We start from the raw sequence: 27,507 nt of genomic DNA, 5'->3' as shown, positions 1-27,507 counted from the left end.
CCAGTAAAGATGAGTGTGGGAACAGAGACAGAGAAGTTCTGGGACAGTCTCTGGGAGCTGCAGGCCGAATGCACTGGGCTGTTGTGGGTGGAGCGACATCCATGGGCAAGGGGAGACCTGGGCCAATCAGCACGCAGAAAAAGAGAGGAAGATGGAGGGCAGGTTTTGAACACGGGCAGTGAGAAACGTCCCGATCCAAATGTAGGCAAGAGAAAAGCAAGAGAGAAAGAGAGAGATGCATACAACAACCAACACCACAACATTGCAACAACTTACAAAAGGAGACAAAAGGAAAAAAGAACAGAAAAGAGGATTTGTCTGCGTCGCCTTTGTTACTCCACTCAAAGCCGTGTGAAAGGAGAAGGAAAAATCATGCATAGCTCTCAGCTTACACATCTTAGTCTCAGGCTACATCCACACTATATTTTCATTTTGATGCAGCATATTCAAATAAACTATGCATACAAACACCACCCTTGTGTTTTCATGTAGACAACTAACACGGAGTCATGATTTTGCTGTTCTTTGTCATTGTCGTCCTCCTCTTCTTGTGTTTGGAGATAGTTTGGTCTATTTGCTTTGTGATAACTTTTATTTTCTTTCCTTAGTCATCCTGCCTTTCTTCATTCTGACTCTGTTTCTGTGATTGTTTGTATTGTAATGGTTACTTAAAGAAAGTTTTGTACACAGCACACATGCTGTATGTGCATTCTCACCGTCTTCTTATCCTGTTACTATAAACAAGAAACAATAATGGTGAAAAGTAAGAACAACTTCTGTTATGAGGACCCATTGACGGGGTGAAAATGAAAGTAAGTGTTTTGAAAAACTTTTCAATTCACAGCTAATAATCCAGTTGTGGCTGATAGGAAGTAATTATTGGTAACTGTAACATTGCTTCCAAAGGTCTAGCTTTCTGTCCATCCAGAATAAAATGCAGCTGGACAATTTTCAAAACTAAAACAGAACCAACAGTATTTTCATTGTTTCTCCGAGGTTATGTGGACAACAGGCGTACCAAGAGCAGAGTGTGTGTGTTTTTAAATGAAAACAGAGTAATGTGGATGTAGCCTCTAACAAATGTACACAGCAGGGAAGAAAACACAGCAGAAAGAGGCCCAAAGAGGCACATTCATGTACATCAACATACAACTACAAGAGCAACAATATTCATGACAGATTGAAAAAACAAGCAAAAATGACCAACAACTGATTATATCAGCTCCCAAAATATTACTATTGGGAGGTTACGCGTGGGGGTTCACGTATGCATTGGTTGTGGCATACAGTGGCTATGAAGCAAAGTTCAGTGTTGCACAAAGATGAAATAATCTCAACATTTCCTACTGCAATAAGCACTGAACACCTATTTTATTATTTGGGTCAAAGGAGATAAAAAAAAGGTAGGGATGCACAATATTGTTATTTAGGGGTGGGTCAAAATATCGATTTTTGCCGATACATATCATAGCCCATCCTCGTGCAATAATGGTGAAAATGATGTCTGCTCAAATGAATGAGGGAAACTTGAATTTTGGAAGTTACCTGGCCAAAGGAGAAGGAATTTACAGTGGGATAATGGCACAAAAAGTGACGTTAGGAGATGTCCCATCCACATTCCATACATAGACTTTATGCACTTCGTTCTCCATGTTGTGAATAAATAGAGAAATCCTGCACTTTTAACTTTTCAGGGCTCTGCTGGGACAAATGTATACATATCGGTTTCCATTATCAGCCAAAGCAACCCCAATATATCGGCATATCAGATATCTGCAAAAAGCCCAATATCGTGCATCCCTAAAAACTCTGTCCCCTTTGTCCCCTCCGAAATAAGTTTTGAATCGCCATCATCCAAATGAAGCTCCTGAATTATTTAAAAGGAAAGGGTGCACACAGACAAGATTAGTTTTGTTTTGGGGGGATTTACCTGCAGTGCACACCCATCAAGCAGCAAAGCTGCTATGAGGGAAATGTGGTAATGATAATTCATTATTTCCGTCTTAATTTCTTTCTTGAATGAATCTGTTTATTAATTCATTGAGGCTGCAGGACCTCCAGTCATCTCAGCAGCCCTCAGGTTTTGATTGCTTAGTAACGATGGACACAAGTGAAACTCCACACCGCTAACCTCTTCTAATGCATTTTTTCACACATTTTCAGAAAGGTGCCCAATGGTGCCATACAGAAGTAGAGTCAAAGAGGAGTTTAATCCCCAAATATGAATATATATATATATATATATATATATATATATATTCAGAATATACCTCCAAACTCCATCTCCAAAACAATGACACAAAGATATACAGGAAAGAGGCACACATGCACTCAGGTGTAGTTAGAGTAACTGGGTGAAGTCACAAACTAACCACTCAGTAGCCAGGGTTAGGACAGCAGGACAAAGTAATGTAACTATATGTCTGCTAGATACTCACTAAAAGCACTAGAACATGCAGAGGCAGAGCAGAAAGCCATGCAAGAGTGGCCTAAAAGAGCAAATAGGGGAGATGGGTGTGTGTACTGTACATGTGTGTGTCTCAGGTTACGTCCTGTGCAGTTAGTTTCGTGGAGAAATACACATGTGACACCAGAGACACACAAACTGTATGTGAGACAATCAAAGATACTGAGACACACACAAGAGTAATTGTATCTTAACACACACACATACGCTGGCATACAATTCATTTCATCCACACACTCTCATTCTCATGCATTCATCTTTCCTCATTCTCACAAACTAAATCCCCAGTAATATATATAAACAAATGTAGGATCCATGCATGTGTTACTGGTCCATACTCACTCCTTTCCATCCTTCGAGGGGGAATTGCAGGCATTAGAAGCAGGGGCTGTGTTAGGATGCACATGTGTGGCGGTGCTGGGGGCACTTCCAGAGCTGATTTTATCCAGTGTACAGGCAGTACCTATGGCCCGGACCACCAGGCCAGACTCTCCTTCCAGATCAAAACACTGCAAGTAGCCCACCACTGCATTCCCGCCCATCTCCAGTACCTTAAGCCCGATTTTCCTTTGCAGTTCTCCTAAACACAGACAGCGCAAAGAGCATTGGACCAGCAATGAGATGGTGTAAAGCAGGCGATTCATTTTTCTTCCTCTTCATCCACATGAAAAGAGGATCATGGTGAAAGCTCTTACCAGACATAAGGGAGATGAGCCTCTGACGAGCCTCGTTGGAGGCCCGGGGAGTTCTGATACGGTCGATCCACTGGTATTCCGGATCTTCATTCACCACGAGTTCCTCCACAAACCCATGCACCATCGCAACACGGTAGCAGCGTGGAATAGATGTGGCTATTATACACAAGTGGATAAGCATCAGGCAGAATCAAAGGATCTCAAACCATAACATTTAATTTGAGCTACCCATTTCCTATTGGTACACCTTTAACTGCAAGTCTTAAACACAAGTCAAATTTTTTTTCTGAATGTATAAGTCGCAAGGGCTGTGCCATCGTGACTGGCATCGTGATTGGCTGACCGACCAGGCTTAGCCTGTAATTAAGAAGAGACTAGATTAGTTTGTGTCTGACAGGGTGGGGGTGTGGCATCACGATGGTGACTCTCCAGCGTGATGCCACACCCCCACCCTGTCAGACACAAACTAATCTAGTCTCTTCTAAGTTACAGGCTAAGCCTGGTGTGTGTGACTTGTGTGTATGTAAGCACGAAGTAATGTGTGCCATGCGTTTACATTAGCGAGCAGCAGGTGAATATCACCCTGTATATTTTTTGTTATTCCTCTTATTGTGAGAGTTGTACAATAATAAGAGAAGCTGTGTATCACCCTGTAGTGCTGTGAATAAAGTGCCGTTCTAACGCAGACAAACTCCTGTGGTTTAATGTGTTGTTGGTTCAAGTGTACAAATTGTGTTTCATGATGCATTTTAAAGCTGTAAACACACAACAACAAACAAAACAAGTCAAGTCAGACTTACTGCAGAAGAACTTAACACCACAGGAGGATTGTCTGAAGCGGTTCAAATCATTGAAGAGCTCCACTTTGACGAGGACATTGATTTCCCCTCGAATACCTAATGGCAAATAATAAAGAGAAAAACATTAGAATAGGAATAACACATACAGTACAGTGTGATGCTATTCTATAGTCTTATTAGTTCTTATCATACCATGGATGGTATCATAGATGGGAAACCAGCCAGAGATGACAGAAGCAGCCTCAGTGCACAGTAGTGGGTCAATGTCAATGTAAACTTTCCCTATGGCATCATTGGCACTATAGGTGTCGTGGTCCAAAACAGTGATCTGCAATGGTTCATCCTGCAAGTCCTCATCATCAACCTAAACAGCATTAGGAGGAAAAAGGACAGATGATAAATTGTCTGTTTGTGATGCATTTAAAACATTATCAGCGCTTGTTTAAAGAGATGCTCACTGGGATTCTTACCTCAAATTTGAACCACTCAGAGTTCCACTGTGGATTGAGGGACTTGGGAAATACATCTGTTTTAAATGTTGTGTTTCCAAACTTAACCTGTGAAATAAAAAGCATATTAATCATACTTTTCTTCTTTTTATTGCTGTTTTCAACAGCAAATGCACATTGCACCAAATGTGCACAGAAGCGCTAATGTCAGTTTTAAACAGCAGGATTCACACTATTCAACCACAACACAGATTAAAACAGGCGAGACAAACAAAAACAAAACACAGATGCACACCATGCTTATATAGTAACACAATACAACTTAATATTTATTCTAACACAATAGGCCTTGTTTTCTACGTCACTGATGGAAATGCATGCACAGGTGTAAATAATCATATGAATGATGGCGGAGTTCCATTCAGCTTTCTCAGTTTCATGGTGCATGTGGATTCACTGCCACACAGTCATAACTACTTGAACTTAACATCATCATCATTATGTCAGTCACATGTGTGCTTTCCTTCCTAAAAAAAGCCCAACGCACCCAGGAGGGAAGTTGAGGTAAGTTAATGGAACTCAGCCATCAATCATTTCATATTTACACTTACAGTGTAATGTCAGACACAGATACACAAACGTCCATATAATAAACCAAGCCTGTTGGTTTTTTTTTTAGCACATTCACTCACCTCCACAAAAGCATCAGTGAGGTCACTGGCTCGGTCCATGACAGGTAAGTGACGCCCCGCCACAATCTTTGCCTTTAGTTTCCCAGGCATGACTGTAATGTAAGTCGATCTGTAAACAAAGAGTAACCTACAGTCACAAACATCAGTGAGAGGGACTCAGCATAACAAGGACATATGTTGTTGACAGTATGGAGAGTGCCCCCGCCACCCTGGCTCATATGTTAGCTTCACGCAGCTTAACGCATCACCTTTACAAAGAAAGGTTTGTCTGATTTGGAGCAGAAGAACTCAAAAAATAAAGGCCAGATTTTAATGAAATCTTCTGGAGATGTGAGTTATGGCCCAAGGAAAAAATTAACTGACTTTGGTAATGATGGCGACACAGGTCAGGGATTGTCAGGGGAGTTTACGGACATTGTGGGAAACTGAGCAACATTATCAGAGGTTTGTGCTCTCTAAGTGCTTTCTCTACTAAATCATTTAGATTCATTTTAAATACACAGTCAACTGAAGAGAGTAATACATTAGAGTTAAATATGAAACAAACACATTAATAACAGTGTATGGTAGTCAGTCAGTCAGTCATCATCTACCGCTTTATCCTCAACCAGAGGGTCGCGGGGGGTGCTGTGCCAATCTCAGCTACATCGGGCGATAGGCGGGGTACACCCTGGACAGTTCGCCAGTCCATCGCAGGGCCACACATAGATAGAGACAAACAACCATTCACTCTCACACTCACTCCTATGGTCAATTTGGAGTGTCCAATTTACCTATCCCCACATTGCATGTTTTTGGACTGTGGGAGGAATCCGGAGTACCCGGAGAGAACCCACGCACACACGGGGAGAACATGCAAACTCCATGCAGAAAGGCCCTTATTCCAACCGGGGGCTCGAACCCGGGTCTTCTCGCTGCAAGGCGAGAGTGCTAACCACTACACCACCGTGTGGCCCTGTATGGTAGTCATCAGTCTAAATATAATTATTGTAAAAATTCCTTCATCAGTCAACAACCACTGTTGCTTTCAGTAAAGCTGACAAAATTGTGGAGAATATTGTAAAGTCTTTAATCGAAGGTTGAGCTTGAAATAGTTTTCACACACCACAGGGAACTTGTGCATTTCATTCCAAAACATTCCAGTGTTGATTGTGAATTATATGAATAAATATGTCATTATGCAATCCCCACAAAGTATTGTACAACATTATTAAGTTGTCAACCAGTAATATTATTTATGCAATGCTAATGAAACGGACCTCTGCCAGTGGCATGGCCTAAGAAACAAATGATTACATTTGTGTGGGAGAACTGTGGTGACTGTGTGAAACCGAGCGGCCTTGGTGGATGTTTGCTATCTCCTGCTCTAATGTGAGTATTTAACGCTTGAAATGTATCCATAAATATCTTAGCAGCTGTGTTTGAACTGATGTGTTGAACTCTCAGTGGCGTTTATTAGCACAGACGCAACCGTCACTTTTAGCCAAGATTATGTTAGCAAAGCGGGGCTAGCAGGTAAAGCCACTCAGACAGCCACAATCTCTTTAGCTCTACCTGTTCGGCCATGTTTATAAACCCTCATCATACTGTACAGCAATAACATGGTGCTGCTCGTCACATTCAGTCGTCCTTACCAGTACTACAGTATCACAGGAGAGCTGTCAAAACAGCAGCAGCAGCAGCAGCAGGCTCGTCACTCTCTGCCCACCGCTCATCTGACCTCCGTTTCTCTCCCATAACACGACACGTTCGTTACCAACGCACCCGCCTAAAAAGTGTCCTTTCGCTCACTTATATTCACTAAGTGATGCTGCTACTGACGTATATTGTTACTGCTGTGGAACTTAAGTTAAAGACCGACGTTTTAATTCGTTACACATGCTGCTGGCTAGCGTGTGAGCCTGCAGCTAGCTTGAAGATACAACCCGTGTTGAATGAATTTGCAGGGTTTGGTGTGTGCTGCTTTCAGGACACCTCGTAAACTCGTAGCGTACACTTAAAACGTCACACTACTAGTTTCCAGTTAGACAATGATAAGTGATGTGAACATTGTTTAGAAAGATCCTCATTTTAAATATTAATCAGTATACACACATGCATACCAAACACTAAAAGCAGGTTTTGAATCTAGTTTACGGTCTTTGTGGTAGCTACGTAATAAAGCCCTGTTTTCCGACAGCACGTAAAGGCAGCGTCATACTTCGTAATGGACATGGGAAACATTTACTACCTGTTTCATCTTCAAGGTTGTGGACACAGCTTTGAGTCCTATCTGGTATTTTATCATTTATTTTAATATAATAAAATGCTATAAAGCAACTACCAGTTGACATACCTCTATATTTTTCCTCCTCTTCCCTTCTCCTTGTACAAAGAGATCGTTACGGCATTGTTATGATCAAGGTGCAAAAAACATTTTTTCCTGTCCATTTTTGTCTTGTACAAAAACTGAAAAGTAGCATCAATTGGGGAAATTCATAGCCTACATGTATATCAGTGCGGATCATGGGAGATGTTTTTTGGGTCCACAAACACATTTGCAGAATATTCTCAACCTTTTAGTTGAAAATTATGTGTTAACATTTTTGGGAAACAATTTGTTTACCAAATCAAAGATATGTGCATAAATTTGCTGTTGTCATGATTTATGTTGCTATGTTGCGTTGGTTTGCCGTCTTTAAAAAGTGTGTCCCCATATAGAAAGTTTGGGAGTTTTCTTTGTGGGCATCCAGCCCACCCTTATGTGTTTCCCTAGGCAGCCACCAATGCCTAGGCAACTCCCCACACTCAGGGCGGGTGTGGGGAGTTTCTATTCTTTCTCCTGTCAAGGCCCATAAAAACACAAGAATAACTTGAACTTAACATATAAGGTTCCCTGTAGCTAAGGAAATTACATCAGGGAACTACGTCATTACACTGACTAGCACTTTCCTTCATTTGTTCTCACATTACCGATCATGCTCACAAGTATACTGCATGTATGGCTGAAAATCATCTTAAAATTTAGAGTTGTACTGTATGTATGCACCACGAAACCAAAATGACACTATATGAAGGTTAACATTTCCATTTTCAGGAAATGTCAGTTAGAGCTTAGGGTTTGCATCTTTTTACACCACACAGACTGATATTTTTCGTCAGCATGTATCTACAAAGAGAAACAACTGTGCCATCCCTGGAACTCTTGAGGAAAGAGCCATCAATCAAGATTAAGTACATAGTTAACTAACTATATAAATATGTGAAATTCTATTAAACAGCAACATTATTAAGTAATTAGTGGACAAGAATACTATTTATATACTATATATTTATAGACTTTATATGAGTGCAAGAACTTGCTAAATATTAGAAATTAATATAGAAAATAATAATACAATAATAGAAAAAGTTATTCACAAAAAACATGTTTTTTCTCCCTGAAAGAATTCAAACTAAATTTGAACAAAAGGCTTTTGTATGTATACTGAACCCTACTGGAAAATAAAAATCTGTATGTGACAATAATTATAATAAGGTCATTAATATAATGTGCAGCTCTTATATACATGCAATACGATAAGGATGAAATACACATCAAACAATATATGTATTTATTTTTATTATTGTTATACTACTCAAATTGTAATTATATTGCAAAGCACACAGAGACACACTAAATGACCCATGGGTCATTTGAATTCAACCACAAGAGAGAGAGGAGGGAGGTGTGCAAAAACAACAACTTCAATCTATCTATCTATCTATCTAGCTATCTATAGCATCTATACTATCTATCTATCAATCTAAGCTATTTAGTGAAATATCTATCTATGCTAGTTTATTATCTATCTATCTAATTATTTATTTATGCTAGTTAGCTTATTATCTATCTATCTAAGCTATTTAGCGAATTATTTATCTATGCTAGTTAGCTTATTATCTATCTATCTATCTATCTATCTATCTATCTATCTATCTATCTATCCATCTACCTACCTACTTATATCCCATAATACCTCTCGGCTATATGAACAAGCCGTCCCCGTGCTCTACTTGCTCGGCACGTCCAACAGCCAAAGGCATGATGGGACAGCGACAGCTGCGACAGCTTCTAAGAAAGAAGAACTGTTGTGTTAACTGTGATATTTAAGCATTTAATATAAAATATTTTGATACATGTTATTTTTACAATGCTATATTTAGTATACTTATCAGCCCTTGTTTAAAGAGATGCTCACTGGGATTCTTACCTCAAATTTGAACCACTTAGAGTTCCATGGTGGATTGAGGGATTTGGGACATACATCTGTTTTAAATGTTGCGTTTCCAAACTTAACCTGTGAAATAAAAAGCATGAGACACATCCTTTATATGCACAATTCCCTATTCATCATATTGTTCTTCTTTTTATTGAGTTTTATTGAGAACAGCGGGTCGGGACCCACAGATGGGTCACAGGAGACTTTTTTTGGGGTCCCCAAACAAGTTTGTCAACTTTAAAAAGAAGCTTCCTGTGTAGAAAGTTTGGGTAAACCTGAAGCACATCTGCTGAAGCTGTTCCGAGGCACAGTCACATCAACAACAGATGCTGTGACCTTCAGCTAATACCCTGGTCAGGAGAGGACATTTCAGACTATGCCTCATCGGCATAGTGACAGCATCAGTGAAGACCCCGTTAATCTCAGTGGTTAATAAACACAAGTGTTCTCTGCGCTGTCTCTGGCTGCAATAATAACTCATGCAGTTCATTACTGCATAACACTGCTCTCAGATGACACACGTTACTATGAAACTTACAACACATTTAATATGCAGCTGTGAAAGTGAAGTGAAATCATGCAATATACCAACCGTTTAAAGGGATACTTTGCACTTTTTGCAGTGTGCTAGTCGAACCTCTTCTACTTCCTTTCCATGAAGGGAAAACACATTTTAATGTCACTATGTTAAAATTGAGGACCCAAATGCAGTTTCAAGAATGAACCAAGTCTTTAACGATAAAAAAAAAGCAAAAAAGAAACCAATGCAGGAAAGACTGGCAAACGAAAAACACAGATACAAGAATTAACTAAAGAAACTGAACTAAATGAACTGACAGACACTGGGGAGCACAGACGGTGAAACTCAACAGAGGGGAACAGACGATCAAAACGGAAGGCAGTACAGGAAGTAAAACTTGACAGGGAAAAACTACAAAATAAAACAGGAAACAAGGAACAGAATAGCAGACAAATAGAACAAAAATCCAAGGTAAAGAAACAGGGATCATGACCTTTAGCCTCTTTACAGAAGGGTCATCTTATAAAATATACACCTGCTTAAAAGTGCAGTGCATAATATTTAAATCCAAATAAATGTCAACGTTCAACCCGTTGTCAGCTACACACAACTCTCTCTGTGTGTTTCTCCATGCAGAAAGACCCTTGTTCCAAACAGAGCTCGAACCTGGCTCTTCTTGCTGCAAAGGCAAGAACGGTAACCACTACACCAACTGTGTGGCCATGTTTTAACATAGTAATGGAAAAAAGCAGCCAAAATGCTCTGTGTTCTAAGGGTTAAAACATAAACACGTGCTGTAAATCTTAACAAAAAGTTTGAAAAAATCTGTATACTACTTTATGGACCCAAAACAAATATCCGTTATAGACAGTAATAACCCAACACACACATAGATATACGGCATATCCTGTATATCTTTTAATGTAAAATGAGAAGCAAGAATAACTCAGATGTGTAAATTCCATATGGAAAATAAACGCAAAATAAAAGTATTAACACAGATTGTAATGAAAATAAAGGCAACATATACATTTTTAGAGAAATTTATTCCTCAGAATTTAAAGGCACAGTGAAACAGAAATGTCCCTGAGAGAAGAGACGACTGAACCGTACAACACGGCAGAGGTGAACTCCTACCACTGAGAGAGCGAGGGAGGGATGAGGTATATCTAAACACAACAAAGGAGAAGAGTTTAAGGAGAAACGGTTTTTGGTAGAAAAATGGAAAGTATCAAAACGTCCCCTGCTCAAACCAGAAACCAAACTACAAAACTCTGCCCACAATAAAAAAGTGTCATTTCTTCAACTCTGTTCAACCGGAATGTGGAAAATCGGAAAAACGTTAGTTTTGTCTTCATTTACAAAGCAAACATGAACCAACATGATTATTTTCCTTAGCTACATTTCCTACCTATAACTTACTGTATAAAAAGTTTCATTATTGTGAAATATTATTTTTATGATCCACAACAATTCAATGGAGCCAGCAGATCAATGACAGTAAAACTACGCCTGGACTAATGCCATATTTACATATTTAATAAGCTGCATGTTAAACATAAACCTATTGTCTTCGGTAAGTGGTGATGCACAGAGAACAGGCAACAATCAGCTTTCTATTAAATACAGTCTATATCACTGTCTGTGATGCATTGTGAAACACAACATTTGACTATGATTCCCTTTTCTTGCCAAAATATTTTCACCACTTTAAAGCTTTTTTTCCTGAATTCGGTACCTGAATAAATACAAATACAACAACAACAACAACAGCAGAAGGCACGTTAAACACGGGCGACAACAATCAACAGGCAACTTGAGGTACATGATTCAGAATAGTCGGGGCTCGTTTTTGAGTAATAACAAGAACAAACATCCATGAAGAAAATCCCACAGACATTGATGCAATAAATATTCCATATTTCCTCTCATTTAAATCACGTCAAAGTGAAGCTGCGTTTACTCTCTACAGGCCCTCCAGTCAAATACAAACAGGACATTTCCTTTTTGTCACAAATAAAACTATTTTCTCTCCGTCCAGTTAAGAACAATCCGAAATGTGCAAAACTTGAGACAGTTGTGATGTAAGACACTTGGGTTTATGCGAGCGCTGCCGTTTCATTTGTGTCGCGTCTGTGGTCGGTCGGGCAGTAGTGCAGATCATCATCATCATTGCAGTCAGTAACACGGTGCACAGCAGTACCTTCATATAAATATCACACAGTCAGTGGCACCAGCCAGTACCGTCTCAGTAGTCAATAGAACATCCAGCGAAACAAACTCAGGAGTGTAGAATCAGTAGAATCTCCATATTGCTGTATTTCACTGCGGCTCCTTGAGGTGTCGCTGCTCTGCGACGTTTGCGTGAACTCGCGCGGTATCTGCACCTCTGGTATGTCACTTCCTGTCAGTCAGCAGGTGTAACAGCAGTTTCCATGATTCAGCTGTAAAGTGCTCTGGTTGTAACTGTAGTGATGTCATTTTTGTGAGGTCACCTGTGGCTGGGCGAAGGCGGGATACGCCGGTTCCACATGCCACGGCGGGAGTGAAAGTGATGGAAGAAGTTTCTCAAGTAGATCCTCTCCACCTCCAGTCCTGCCTGAAGGATCCTGGAGCAGAAAACAAAGAGGGTTTGGTTCATCACATTTGGCCACGTTACTTTAATGACCCTTGGGAATGAGATGTGTAACTCGTGAGATATGTTAACTCGTGGCAACGCATTAATCACGCTTGAGAACAAAATACTTAAACTCATGGCCACGAGTTAATAACCTGTGGGAACGAGATACGTAACTCGTGCATTAATGACCTGTGGTAACGCTATATGTAACTTGTGGCTAAGCATTAATAATGTGTGGGAACGAGGTACGTAACTCTTGAAATATGCAACTCGTGAAATACGATAACTCTTGAGACACGTAACTCGCGGCCACACGCATTAATAACTAATTAATAACATGTGAAAGACATATGTAACTTCTGGCCTGAGATGCGTAACCCATGGCCACGTGATACTGACCTGTGGGAACGAGATACGTAACTTGTGCATTAATGACCTGTGGTAACGCTATATGTAACTTGTGGCTAAGCATTAATAATGTGTGGGAACGAGGTACGTAACTCTTGAAATATGCAACTCGTGAAATACGATTACTCTTGAGACACGTAACTCGCGGCCACACGCATTAATAACTAATTAATAACATGCAAAAGACATATGTAACTTGTGGCCTGAGATGCGTAAACCATGGCCACGCGATACTGACCTGGGGGAACGAGATGTAACTCATGAGATACAGTATGTACGTGTACCTCGTGGCCACACATGCTTGGGAACAGGACACGTAACTTGTGGCTGTGTGCTCATGACCTGTGGCAACAACATACGTACACCCATGGCCACGCAGTAACGTGTGGGAACAAGACACGTTACTCATGGCCTGAGATGTGTAACCCATGGCCGCGCGATACTGACCCGTGGGAACGACATACGTAACTCGTGAGATACATAGTCAGTCACAGTCAGCTGTGAGTTTTTACAATAAATTGAGGATAAAGCGGGAGAACATGGATGGATGTTTACGGTGGTGTCTTTAAAAATATGTACTCAGAAATAAAAGATGAACAGTGGAAAAACAATGTAATGACACTTTTCAGTAAGGACCACACCTGTCCAGGAGCTCCCAGTCTTCTCCTCCCCACTGCTTTTTGAATTCTTTGGTGTTCATTCCTCCCACTGCATTCAGATCCGACTTATAAATTCCAAGAAGGCCAAAGCCGTTCACCTCCCAGTAACCTGCAAACCACACACATCACATTATGGAGCCACACACAAACTTGTGTGTGTTGCTGCTGGAGCCAATCCCAGCTGACACAGGGCGACATGGACAGGTACCAGACGACACACAGAGGCAAGCAACTCTTCATCCTCACATTCACACCTACAGCCGCTTCAGAGTGTCACATTAACCTCTGCATGTGTTTGGACTGTCGGAGGAAACCGGAGAACCCTGAGAAAACCAACGCACACATGGGGAGGACACGCAAACTCCACACAGAGAGGCTATCGGTCGAAAACCAGGATTTAAACCGGTGACCTTTTTGTTGTGAGGCAACAATACTAACCACTACCTTACTGTGTAGCCCATGTTGGAAGACATCATTAGAGATGTGCCTCTCTTTCAGAAGGGTCAAATTACTGTCCAGCATTAAGCAAAAAGAAGAAGCCGGAGAATCAGCGTCTTTGTCACCAGAGAGGAGAGTTTCCATTTTTGTTATTTTAAATATGTTTTGTACTGTTCAACTACAGTGTTTTCCTCAATAAAACGTTTAGTCTTTCTTCATTTCAAATTGTTAATATACTATTTTAACATAACTGGCAGATATTAAAAGTTATTCTGGAAAAAATGGGTAAAAGCACTTTTCCGTGTTGCTTTTCTTTAACAAAAAGGGCCAAATGTGGCAGGAGAAGTTTGACGTACGGCTCTGTCTGTTTTCATGTTCTTCTGAGAAGCATTTGTAATTGCATAGCTTATGTTCTGTTGAAGCTTTAATATAACATGTGGTAATAAAAAAAAAGGTTGAATCTTTTAACACCTTGTAACAAAAAATGACATAATTGATCGATAAGTATCGGTACCGATAAGGAGTATCGGTATCGATAAAATCCTAACGATATACATCCCTACTCAGAACCGCCACCATCGTTCTACAGCAGCCTAAACAGACAGAGAAAGTGTGCATTTCACTATTTTGAAGTGCAAACAGGCAAAGAACGACATCCATTTCTTGGAATGCAGAGTTGCTCACTGCAGTGTCATCGTTAGATGTCGCTATTTCTAACAAATTGAAATTCCGTTTTCAAGCAGCTGCGATCGCATGGCAGTAAAACTGCAGATGTTTGTGTGTGTGTACCTCTGGGATCCAGTGGTGTCGCCCCACAGTCCAGTCTCATTATTATGGGAGCGAAGGCCATGTATCCCTCCACACAGTGTTTCCTGATGGTGTCAATGATCGAGGAAGGGAAGTTGATGTGGAGGTCACACAGAAACACAATGCTGTGGTCGTCCTGAGGAAGATAATCATCCATTAAGGCGGGGAAATATATCAATATTTTATCTGTAATCGCAGCATGAGACAACATATGCTTAGATTTTGGATATCGTCTTATTTTGATATATCAATATAATTGATAGTGAATGATATGAAAAGGTATATCATTATAGGATGTTTTCAACTCATGTTTCTACTTACATTTATAAGGTCGACTCCTGCTTGCAGACCAGCAGAGCGTTCAAAATCTCCAGTCAGCCTCACATACTGATACCTGAAACATTGAACAGGGATTGTTAAAGCACATTAACACTCTATAAATATTCATTTATGAGCTGCGTGAAAGGAAATGCAAGCACAGAAATACGGAAACCTGGGGAGTGAAGATTTCTGCAGAGCCTTCCTCACGTCCATGTCAGTGCTGTCGTAGTCCGTGATGATGAGGTTGAAGTTGGTGTCCCCAGTTTCTCTGAACAGTTTCTCCATGTAATCGATCAGCGTCCTGACCCATCGACCCTGGTTTTTCACTGAGACACACAGGACACAAAGATAAAGTTATCTGCAAACATGGCATTGTTTTTTTAAACACTGTAGTACACGCGCGAGGCCTGTGCGTGGCGCTGTAGCACCGCTACACCACAACTGGAGAAGAAGACTGCGAGCATGCGCATATGGCATAATGAGCTGTGAACAAACTTTTTGTTTGAAAATAAAGCTTTCACATCACAATGTATACAACGACAGGGACTGAAGGAATGAAGAAAGCCTGGAGAATATCTTTCACTGGTTTTTCACTCGGACTTCTTTCCTCTCTTCACAGCACTGCACTTGTTTAACAGACACAACAACACAACAACACAATACTCCACAATACAAACTTAACATACTTTACTACCATGAATCCACTCTTACACAGACTGAGTGAATCAGAATCAAACTGAGGGAATCAGACTGAGGGAATCAGAGTGAGTGAATCAGACTGAGTGAATCAGACTGAGGGAATCAGACAGGGAATCAGACAGGGAATCAGAATGAGGCAATCAGACTGAGGGAATCAGAGTGAGGGAATCAGACTGAGTGAATCAGACTGAGGGAATCAGACTGAGGGAATCAGACTGAGTGAATCAGACAGGGAATCAGAATGAGGCAATCAGACTGAGGGAATCAGACTGAGGGAATCAGACTGAGGGAATCAGAGTGAGGGAATCAGACAGGGAATCAGAGTGAGGGAATCAGAGTGAGGGAATCAGACAGGGAATCAGAATGAGGCAATCAGACTGAGGGAATCAGACTGAGGGAATCAGACTGAGTGAATCAGACAGGGAATCAGAATGAGGCAATCAGACTGAGGGAATCAGACAGGGAATCAGACGGGGCATCAGAATGAGGCAATCAGACTGAGGGAATCAGACTATGTGAATCAGACAGGGAATCAGACTGAGGGAATCAGACTGAAGGAATCGGGCTGAGGGAATCAGACTGAGGGAATCAAACAGGGAATCAGACTGAAGGAATCGGGCTGAGGGAATCAGACTGAGGGAATCAGACTGAAGGAATCGGGCTGAGGGAATCAGACTGAGGGAATCAAACAGGGAATCAGACTGAGGGAATCAAACAGGGAATCAGACTGAGGGAATCAAACAGGGAATCAGACTGAAGGAATCGGGCTGAGGGAATCAGACTGAGGGAATCAGACCTGCCACTCAAATGCACCTTTATAGCCCTGTAACAGCCTGAGGGCAGTAGTGCTAGATGTTCATTGAGAGGGTGTGTGAAGTGCTGTGGTACTGAAATTGCGATGCATATAATCTGCTCTTTAATTTCTAATCCTTTAATAAGGTTATTAAGGGATTAGAAATTAAAGAGCAGATTATATGCATTGCCCCACCTCTGCTAAACTGCTACACCCTAACACACCCACCTGCTCAATCATCAGCCAAAAACCAAACCTCTGCCTTTTCCCTGTCTGCTTTTAAATCTCTTCTTGAAACTCATCTCTTTACATTGGCCTTTGACACAATTTAAGTTGTGTTTTTTTTTTATTGTTTTATTGTGTGGAAGTTTTGTTTACCCATTTTTTCTTCTTCTTCTCTTTTTTATTGAATTATCTCCAGGTCAATAAACAATGAAGACAGTTACATAGTGCTTGCAATGATGCTATAATTCTATGAGTCTTCCAAAAGACTTGTAAGAAGATTTGTGAGTTAAAGTAACAGTTTTAATTAATATAGTGCATATACAACTCAATGTACTAACTAGACAAGAACACAACATAACAAAAAAACAAAGATAAGTGTAACAAATGACTTTTACCCATGTTTTCTCCTCTTTAAAATGTATTTGCCTGTTTTTTTTGAGATGTATTTGGATGTATTACCCTGTCTGAGCCTGAAGCAAAGAGTTTGTAATGTTCAAAAAATAAACACCATATAAACAATTGCACAGACGAGAACTCATGTTGAAGCATATATTTGATGTCTGGTCGACTTGAGTGACACAGCTGAGTTTTCTCACTCGCAGCTGTCTGAACTGCTCGGGTGCAAAGACCTATATAGCATGGACGTACGATAATATCTGCAAGCGTGCACTCATATTATTTGGTAGTGAACATGTTTTACCGCTCTCACGACTTTTGACATACATGTGACGCCATGTTCTACTCCTCACATCTTCACCGTACCACCTTCATTCATACACACAGGTATTCTGTCTTGCTCCTGCTAACCTTCATTCCTCTTCTCTCCAGTGCAGACCTTCCACCTGTGCCCTACTCTCACTACAGATATATCAATATCATCTGCTGTTTCTGCTTCTGTTTATTGTGTTTATGGTTTATTGTTAACACAACGTTCAGTGCACTTGCACATGTTCCGATAAGGATGTACAGTACCTGGTATTATGAAGTGGACAGTGGCATCGGGGTTCCAGCGGAAGCCCACCGGGTTACTCAGCACAGTGTCAGACTGCTGGTTTTGGAAACCACGGTCCCAGTGGCGTGGCCCTCTCAGGCGGATCAGAACGTAGACGTACTTGGACAGACGCAGCAGCTGGCCGCTCACCCCGTCTCTCAGAAGCAGCTCCAGAAGGTAACGATTTCCCAGCACTTTATCCACACGTTTCACCACGTTGACCACACGCTCCAAGGCGAAGCGCCTGCAGGTGACACACAGAGTCACAATTATGACGGCACATGCACATGATTACACTGCAAAAACAGCCCAAATATTCTTAAATTGATTTTGATTTTGAACTAACTAGGGTAATTAAAATTTTTGTAGAGAGCACATTGTGATGTGTACTTATTTTATGCACAGTATAGAATTACAAAATATGGTTTCTTGCACACTTTTGCCTCTTCAGAGACAAGAGCAGGTGCCAAATTTTGCCATGTTTGCTAAGTCCGCCATTAGCTGTCAAATGTGGGTTTTAGTTGGAAGGAAACAATGCAGTTAGTATCAGGAAAGATTGAATTTAATGCATGCCAAGTATCTTTGCCCTGCCATTACTTCTGTGTGTGGCACTTTTACAGTTCTAGCACTACTCGTCTCTAATCGAACTAACACTACTCAGTTTGGTATGAGGCACGTTGTTTTCCATGACTTCATAGTTCCTCCTCAGTGTGGGCGGGGTCGTCATGACAAAACTGTCATGACATTGTTTCATATGTGACACAAACACACAAACGGAGTAACTGATAGGGCTGTAAAGTCCCAGTCGACTGGTCGATTTATGAGTCCATACGTTCTGGCTCGACTCAAATTCTGATTGGTCGCCTTTTTGCCGTGTTAATTTCATACAGTCTGTGGTTAATTTGATTTCATCTGGAGGAATGTACCAAGTGCTAATGGGGGGTGTTTTCAGAGCACCCCTGATTCACAGGTAACAGTGTGTCTTCAGAGAACACCTTTCAGCCCACCCTTGTATATTAAAGGTCTAGTGTGTAAGCGTTGGTGTCATTTAATGCTAAGAGCACAGAGTGTAATCACTTTGTCAACCACGTCAGGCAACTTTACATTCCAGGAAGGAACCCCTCTCACTTTGTCTCCTCCCTCTGGATTGATTTATGCGTCATAATTATCATTTGCGTTGTAAGTTTCCTGCTTCAAAACGTGAAATGCAAATTCTGGTTTAGCCCGTTGTGGCTGCTGTCCTTAAAGCCAGGCACACACTGTCAAAGGCTTATTCCATTACTTAAAAAGAGGTTATACATTTTCACAAACATACTAATGGGTAGTATATTCATTTTCAATTTTATTAACTTCAATTTCAGTATTTTCCACTCAGTCTTAGAGACTGTGGGAGATCTCTTTACATTTCACATTTTGACATTATCTATGGCTTTGTTGACTTATATGTTAAATAGGGATGAGCCAATACATTACTGGTCAAAATCACATGATCGGATAACGGACAGATAGAAATGTAAAATCCTCTGTATTGCTTGCTTGCACAGAGCGTAAACAGAAATCAGCCAAAGCATTTTAGCAGCGTTCTTCTTTATGGGAGAAGAATATTTGATGCACAGTTGGACTATGTTTGCAAAATAGCTTGAAATGTCACAAGTGTTGTTTACAGCTTAACAATTTAAAAGGTCTAAAATGACTGTGTTAGACTGATATCGGTATCAACAGATACTGAAGTCTGTGATATCGGACCCGTGGTATCGTGTCATCCCTGTACAGTATTTATATTTTTAGGTTTCCTGGTGCAGTAAATTGTTTATATCCATCTGGGAGACTCTCTGCTATTACTATTGATGCCACCCAGTGCTGACTCCTCCCACCCCAGGCACGCACAGTTTGAAGCATCATCTGACAGAAGGTTGTGGTCCATCCAGACCAAACTTCACCCCACAAGCACATGTTCTTCCCCTCTGCTGTGAGTCTTATCAGTAAGATTACACACACACACACACACACACTGACTTTGATCCCACTCTTGGACATTGATATACTGTAAATGCACCGGCTCTCATCATAAACATGTGTCCTGCACATCATATCCTGCACAGATGATTATATAGTGTACTGTAAACAGTATACTTTTTATGTTACATACATTTATAAGCTTTAGTTTCACATCGTATCGTCTCCTTTCACTCATTTATTGTAAGGTTAACTGCTTTTCTTTTAGCTGGAGCCTAATTGCACTTAATTTGATGTTGATTTGTGATCGTTTATGTTTACAGGGAAATTTAACATTAGTAGTAGTATGACAACAGTATGACATTGTGGCTGCGTGGCTATAACAAACAACAACATCAAACGCGACACAACAGACAACAATGGAGGACATCCAGTAGCTCGTTAGTTTTCTGCTCATTTAGTGTCTGTTTGTCGCAACAACACGTCAATCTTTGTATGAGAAGAGACTGCAGGCATTAAAGAATCACCGGCAGCAAGGGAGTGACGCTTTTCTATCGCCCAGTCAGCTGACAGTCGTGGGTCTAGCTCCACCCATACCGTACTGTTCCATTTACAACAAGACAGGGCTACGGAAAAATGGAAAGGTTGAGGGCGTACTATTCCTGATAGAAACCAAGCAAGAAAACTACGTACCGTACTGAACTGAACCGTTCCACTTCATCCTGTTTTGGTTTTAAGACTTTGGTTAGTTTTAAACACACTTACCCATTATGCTTTTTGTTGAGTTGCTCCATGAAGGCCTCGACCACCGGCAGGGTATCACTGGAGTGGAGCAGCAGGTTGCCGGAGATGTTGCAGTGCAGGTCTATCCGGTCCGAGCGCTGAGCCTGAATGTCCAGGTGATTGAACTGGAAGGTTTGGCTCCACTTCACCTCGGCATCAAACACTGGTGCAGGAGTAAAATCCTCATTGTCGGTGCCTTCAGAGTCCTCTTGTGGTTGCCACAGAGAGTCTGAGTCTCTGTTGTACATCTGCTTCCCGGCCAGGTCATCTCCTCTGTCCTCGTTCATCAGCATGTCCTCCTGTCCCCTCGTATCTGACCAATCACCGTCAGTCTTTGTGGTGACCATTTGAGGCCCGTCGATGTCATTATCTACATCCTGAGGCTTCACCATCATCTTCATCTCCTTTTCCCTGAGGTGTTTTCTGATAAAGGGGTCTCTCTGATCTAACCGCACTAAAGGTGGGATGATGTCTCTTTTAGGAGCGGTAACATGCTTCCTCGTGTCTGGGTGATGTTCCACTTGTGCAGTTACAATCCTCTGCTGCTTGGTCACAGTGGGTTTCTTTGAGGCTTTGCGTCTCTGGATTCTGGTTTGATTCAGTGAACGAGACCTCTGAATGGGATGTTTTTTAGTGATGAGCTGCTCTGTTGGAACGACAGGTCGCTCCTGTGCTTTAAGCTGTATTAGATCACTTTTCCTACGCTGCCTTTTTTTTGCTGCTGATTTTCTCTTTTGTCTCTCAGGCAGTCGCTTTCCCTCAGGTTTCACCTGTTGAACTTTTTTACCCAGGCCCTTCTTTTGTTCCAGGTGATGTTTCGAGGCTTGTGTTGGCAGAGGTGTCTCTGGTTTCTCAGTCTGAGCCTGTGGCACATTATATTTCTTTTGTCTCATCTTCACTTTACCCATGTGCAGTCTTGTGTTAGAGGAGTTTGGCATGTTGTTAACTTCCTGCACGGGTACAGAGAAGAGTTTACGTGTGCGTTTCTGACTGTAGTCGTCAAAATCATCTCCGTAGTCAGGAAAAAGTGCATTGTTGTTCTGGTCACGCCTGGATTCCCTTTCCCTCTCATTGTTGTCATCAAAATCATCGTCTTCATGCATGACTAACTTCTGCTGGAAGTCAAAATCTAACATTCACCAGGAAACACAAAGAAATAAGGGTGAAACAGGCTCACAAAAATGAATACAAAGAACTTTTTCTTAAGAAAAAGTGGGGAAAAAACCCCAACTCTACCAGAGATTCCGTTTCCATTCATATCAGGATGATCAAGTCTCATGTATTCAGAGAAACCATACCTGGAATTAAAGGGACAAAGAGTTAGTCTACATCGTGTTTCAGCTGAAATAATAGAGGCTACAGCTCATTCTGTTGGTAGGACAAGGACGAGATGAGTCATTTCCTTGTGTGGTAGATCTGTTTTGTGTGACAAAGAAACTACAGGTCAGCGCTTTCTTTGTGCAGTTATACGCTACCTCACATAAAATAAGAATACGTCACTTTCTACGCAGAGTTTGGGATTAATAATAGAAATGAACTGATACGATAATCAGTATCAGCATCGGTCCAATACTGGTCAAAATCACCGGATCAGATATTGGACGGATAAAAATGTAAAATCCATGAAATTCTTTAATAGGAGAAGAATATTTGTGACACAGTTTAAGGACTATGTCTTTGAAATAGCTTAAAATGTGTTGTTAATAGCTCAAGGTCCACAATGACTGTAACAGTATCAGTCAAAGTTTGTGGTATTGGACACAAAAAAGTGTCATCATGCCTTCACTCAGGAAAATAAATCCAATCATTTCTGCTGACAACAAGATGAGCATGATTGAACAGACACATGAAACCTTGCTTGACTGAGACTCCCTGAAATGTACTGAACAATAATGATTACTATTATATAGGACGTTTTTGCATGAAGCTCCACCCTGACTGTACCGTACCATTTTACTCTGGTACCTCAAGGGAAGGGTGTCAAAGAATGGAATGGTAGGGGTGGGTACATTTGGGACTATTTCGACTGAAAGCACAAACAAATTTGCACCCTAACTGAAATGTTCCACTCAATGGAAATACAGCTATAGATTATGTTTATATATAATAGATTTATAAAGGCAAACTGGCATGGTTTATAAATAAGGATATTTCTGTATTTCTAGATGAATCCTGTCTTGAGACATTACTTCATTCAGACTTTCTTGTCATATGTTAATTGGACTCAATCTCAGGAAATACTGCCTGCTACATGAACGCCATCACTTTCTCGTGAGCATGTAAGACAACAAACACGTTCACAGCTCACAGTGTGAAGAGACCGAAAGTCATGCTTTGTGTACATGAATTCTACAACTTTGATTCAGACGCTTGTTTTGTGACTCAGACGTGAACATGAGACTGGAATCAGACTCCGGCTTGAGTGAACTGATCACCAAACTGCCTACAGCACGGTAAAAAAAAAGTAGGTTACAATTCTCAAACATGGCATAGTTAGCCCTGAGGAAGAGCACGATCATGTAACACCTGTCATCACACAGGAGATCACTGACAAGAAACCTAGGGCTGGGCAACACAACCATATGATATCTGTATTGTGACATGAGATACTATATAGGGGTTAACACATACATGCAATCGACAAAGTTTTGGTAAAAATATTATATTATAATCACACTTCTTTCATTTTAAGCCTATTTATTTGTGTTCTAGCAGAATTTAAGTCAATTTTAATCGTTTTTAACACGTAAATATAATTCAAGTGCATTTTAAGATCATGTAATACAGATCATCAACAGTGGATATTTTATTTTAGAGTGCACATCACAATATGCGTCTTTTCACGAGTCCAGAGACACAACCTGTGCGCAGCTTTATATCCCATATATCTCCATATAGCCAAAAAATATCCAGACGTTATTTATAAGCCATATTGCGCAGCCTTACAGAAATATTGATTTGGTTTCTATCGCCATATTATTGATATCAAATGATGTAAAAAAGTATATTGTGATAAGATTTTTTCCCATCGCCCGGCCCACACTGAACCACTTTTTCCAGGTGTAAACCAGTGTATGTATATAATATATATATGTACTAATGTTATTTGTTGATCCAGGTGCAAATCTTATCACAGTTTAGTGTAAAGTATAGAAATTATACATGTTTTGATAAAAGCTGGTGTATTTAGTGCCTCTATGATCAAACACCAGCTACTGCATTCAAATTCTTTGGCTTTCTTAGTCGACGCTTTCGTCAGATTTCACTACCAGACCACGCCCCCTGCACTCCCCCCTCCTGTCCCTCACTCAGCTCTCAGCCCACTTCAAATTCAGTTAGCCTCAGAAGAGAATACTTAGTTACCCTTAAAGGCAGAGGTCATAAATAAATGTTTTTATTGTGCACTATGAAATCGATTCATAGTCACACAAATACTTTGATTTTGAAATTTTGCAAGTCACGATGAAAAATCGCAATATGATTTTAAGCTCATATCACCCACCACCACTTAAGTGTTGCTTTTCCCCAAAAAGTTGATCTTTTTTCACTTGACTGGCCCCCTCCTGACCCCCTGATCAGACTAGGTGTTCAGTGGCCCCCAGAACTTTTGTGTCCCATCTTCGTTGGACTATGCATGCACAAAGTGTGCCTCACTACATATGGATCTATAGTCAGTTTATCTCACATCTTAAAGTAGAAGTTGCTCTCCGGGTAGAAGCAGCTGCTCTCTGACTCCATGTGTGTGAGTCGGGTGTAGTCGTTGGGGTAGATGTAGGACATGTGCACCTGGTGAGATGAAATTAAAGGACATGTTGTTAAAAGAGCTTACATTCTCATGACAATATATTTGATGAGGCGATTATAGTGTGTGTGTGTGTGTACGTGTACAAAACTACACCTACTTTGTTTAAGCTGCAGAAATATCAAAACGTTAAAAAAAAAAAAAAAAGGTTGTGGTTTTATGGTGGGGCAAGTTTGCACAGTACTTTTTGGCTGAGTAGTGACATGAGCATGAGGTTGCCTGGCAACCACCAGAGTCACTGGAAAGTGACACATATGGAGACTTATGAGACGAATAGGAGAGGTTGTAGGACGTGAAAGAAACCAGCATTTCAATTGTTTTAATTAAATTAATTAAATGGGTGCATAATGACTTTATTCTATATATTTCATATAGATATCTATTATTTATATTTCAAATGGTCTTATCCTAATTTAGAGTCTTCAGAGAGACAGCAATGCTCACTATCAACAGAAACTAACTTCACAAAAGCAACAACTACGAAAAGAAGGCACGTTTTTTATTTCCTCTTGAGCGAAGATTTTGTGGGAAAACTTCACAATGACTGTATCTGAAACTAAACTGAACTGTTTTCCACCTGAGTTAAAAAATCCACTGTATTACATTTATTTATCAGCAGAAATGTAACACTATCCATTTATATGTTTGTATAAGTGTATAATTGCTTTTTAAAACAATCCTTTTGTTTATGTTGCCTTGGATTCAACTTTTTATAAGTACTTAAACCTGCAGTGATTCACTTCAATTATAAGCAATTGTCTGTAACATTGAAATCGTTGTTGACATCGTGATGTTTTATGTCGGGAAAGAGAGGCAACAGCAACATTGCGTGAGTAAAGTGAGTTGACTGCAAACAGGTTATGAGTATGACTGAAAAGTTTCAGGAGTGAATTTTACTGCTCAAAAAAACCCTCTGTTGCCGTGAAATTATTAACAAAAAAGAGAGAAAGACATTAACGACAATGAAAACCTCCAAAGGTTACACACTGCAGCTTTAAGGCAATGGGTCTTACTTTATGGAGGCCACCAAGTTTCTACGGCAGCCCGAATGGACAAAGCAGCCAAAGCATTCTATCGCGTCATGAAGAGCTCACTACACAAACAAAGAACATCCTTTTTGGCACATGAAGGCCACCATAGTTCCCTGACCTGTGAAAGAGAGAGGTGAGGCTTTCTGTTTGCTAAAATCTGTGGTCTCACTATTAGGCGTCACTCATGTGGTGCAATTTTAAGATAACAAGCGTGTGCGCACTTCCTTCCAAACATTGTTGAAAATGCATGGAAAACTACTGAGGCACCACATGGACAATGGTTTGAAGTTCTCTTTGAGGCTGTTTAGCCTCAGAAAAACACTTACACCTTATCAGGGAGAATGTGCTCACTATTTTCATCATTTTGAAAGTCATCCATCAGTGTGTTTGCTGAGCACTTCACTTTGATTTTTTTTAGTGTGAGTCGACTCATGTAATTTCTTGTAATTTCTCAGTTTCTTGTTGTATTAATTGTGTGAAATTTAAAACAAATATTGGAATAAAATAAGTAAAAAGAGTCATGAGAGCTGCACATGAGCCAAGATAAATTCAGCAAACATATACAAATACATACAAACTTGAGTCCTTGGTAGCGCAGCAGAGGAAAGTCTTTGATTGTGTAGCTGGGTTTGTACACACAGTCAGGCAGAACCCCCTGTAGGAACTTGCTGTTGATCAAAGGCACTGCAAGCACAATGTAGAGATCGCAGAGATGATTACTCTGCGCTGTGGTGGAAGGAACTTACTTTGCATAACACATGCATCCAGGACAATAGGAAGTGAAGACACTTCATGTGCTTGAACGTCTTTCACCTTGGTAAAGCGTGTCTCGCAGGTCTTTCCTCAGCATGTCGACTGTAGCACTGTGTTGTTTTGGGGGCGTGATCTGGTGACTTGCAGCCGTCTGTGGTATGTGGGTAACATCACTCATCGAAAATGTTGACTCATCTGCGGGGTGAAGAGAAGTTCTTTGAGCTTACTGTGAAACTTATCTTCCGACTTGGTGTGCGGTGTGAGCTTCTGAGAAGAACATGCAAGGCAACAGTTTATGGTTAGGACACTGTGTGATCCAGATTTACTGTGAAATCTCACTCACTTTGTTTCAACCTGAAGCGCAGTCCTTTCGTCTAGCGTACAAGCTCTCGAGGGGAATTGATTTATTGAATGAAATTGAGGGTCACACAGCGGCGTAGTGGCTAAAAGACCTGGGTTCATGACCGGGTTCGACAGAGGGCTGCATTGTTTTCAAAATTTTGAATGCCTTTATTGTCATTATACAGCAGTACAATGAAAATCAGGCACAGGGTGGAGTGAACTTCAGAAGCAGGGGTTTAAATAACTGACGACTAAACGATCCAGTACGGAAGCACTAGCAGAGAACCGATGTATTGTCCAACTCGTAGTCTGAATGTATTGTCCTGGCCCCTTTCAGCTTGTTAGTATTCTGTGTTTTCTGGTTGAACTCTTTTGTCAAATACAACACAACTTAAACTGGCAGCTCTTTGGTACCATGTAGAGCAGTGCTTCCTTAATACTTGGTTGGGACTGACAAATGGGACGCAGGAGGTTTCTTGGCGGTCCCCAAACAGATTTGTAGACTTTTCCCAACCTTCTATTTCAGCTATGTGACGTGTTTTTCACCGTTAAATGAAGATGGACAAGAAAAAACACATTGCAGGAGAACTAAATTGTGGCTTCTTAACGTCAATAGAGGCTTCTGGTCATGCCGACTCCAATCTCACTTTAGCGGACTTTATGCTAACGCATTACCATTTAAGCTAACGGACTTTATGCTAACGTGTTAGCATTTAAGCTAGCGGAATTTCTCCAGAGTTTATACACAAACGGGTGTATTGAAGTATATGAAATACATGAGTATACGTTTTAAATATACTAGGAGGTTAACAGTAGGAAGTTGATATTAGGTGGCTGTGAATTAGAGGCTACATTACGTACAAATTTAAAAAGTTGGTCATCATATTGTAAGTTTGGTAAACATTGATGTATCTTTCTTTTTAACGTTGGGTTAAACATTTGCATGCAATAGTAATTCAACTCCTCAATGCAAAATCTGGTTGTGCTCTATTTGTAGTTGGTATTCAGAATTTCC

General features: G+C 40.6%; 2 protein-coding genes across 18 annotated transcripts in view; both read right to left on the bottom strand.

Moving 5' to 3' along the window:
* c2cd5 (C2 calcium dependent domain containing 5) overlaps positions 1-7,056 on the bottom strand; it is a 36,277-nt gene extending 29,221 nt beyond the window's left edge. For 9 of the 17 annotated variants that reach the window (XM_058644657.1, XM_058644659.1, XM_058644662.1 and 6 more), the window contains exons 1-7: positions 6,738-7,055; positions 5,104-5,212; positions 4,433-4,519; positions 4,155-4,326; positions 3,963-4,058; positions 3,163-3,318; positions 2,810-3,047 (exon numbers count right to left, since the gene is read on the bottom strand). In XM_058644657.1, coding sequence (XP_058500640.1) covers positions 2,810-3,047; positions 3,163-3,318; positions 3,963-4,058; positions 4,155-4,326; positions 4,433-4,519; positions 5,104-5,193 — 839 coding nt within the window. In that variant the 5' untranslated portion in view covers positions 5,194-5,212; positions 6,738-7,055. Of the gene's footprint in view, position 1; positions 118-2,809; positions 3,048-3,162; positions 3,319-3,962; positions 4,059-4,154; positions 4,327-4,432; positions 4,520-5,103; positions 5,213-6,737 lie in introns of all 17 variants that reach the window. The other 8 variants (XM_058644656.1, XM_058644658.1, XM_058644669.1 and 5 more) reach the window with 4 other exon arrangements.
* Positions 7,057-11,316: 4,260 nt separating this feature from the next.
* Positions 11,317-27,507, bottom strand: part of b4galnt3b (beta-1,4-N-acetyl-galactosaminyl transferase 3b) — a 33,877-nt gene continuing 17,686 nt past the window's right edge. The window contains exons 10-20 of the mRNA XM_058645048.1: positions 26,211-26,345; positions 25,972-26,081; positions 24,250-24,350; positions 21,801-21,862; positions 20,547-21,693; positions 17,807-18,069; positions 15,290-15,443; positions 15,118-15,190; positions 14,779-14,932; positions 13,534-13,660; positions 11,317-12,473 (exon numbers count right to left, since the gene is read on the bottom strand). Of these exons, the coding sequence (XP_058501031.1) occupies positions 12,356-12,473; positions 13,534-13,660; positions 14,779-14,932; positions 15,118-15,190; positions 15,290-15,443; positions 17,807-18,069; positions 20,547-21,693; positions 21,801-21,862; positions 24,250-24,350; positions 25,972-26,081; positions 26,211-26,345 (2,444 nt within the window). The 3' untranslated portion in view covers positions 11,317-12,355. The remainder of the gene's footprint in view (positions 12,474-13,533; positions 13,661-14,778; positions 14,933-15,117; positions 15,191-15,289; positions 15,444-17,806; positions 18,070-20,546; positions 21,694-21,800; positions 21,863-24,249; positions 24,351-25,971; positions 26,082-26,210; positions 26,346-27,507) is intronic.

The sequence above is a fragment of the Solea solea genome, chromosome 12, assembly GCF_958295425.1.
Source record: "Solea solea chromosome 12, fSolSol10.1, whole genome shotgun sequence".
NCBI lineage: Eukaryota > Metazoa > Chordata > Actinopteri > Pleuronectiformes > Soleidae > Solea > Solea solea.
This window is presented reverse-complemented; position numbering and strand designations above follow the sequence as displayed.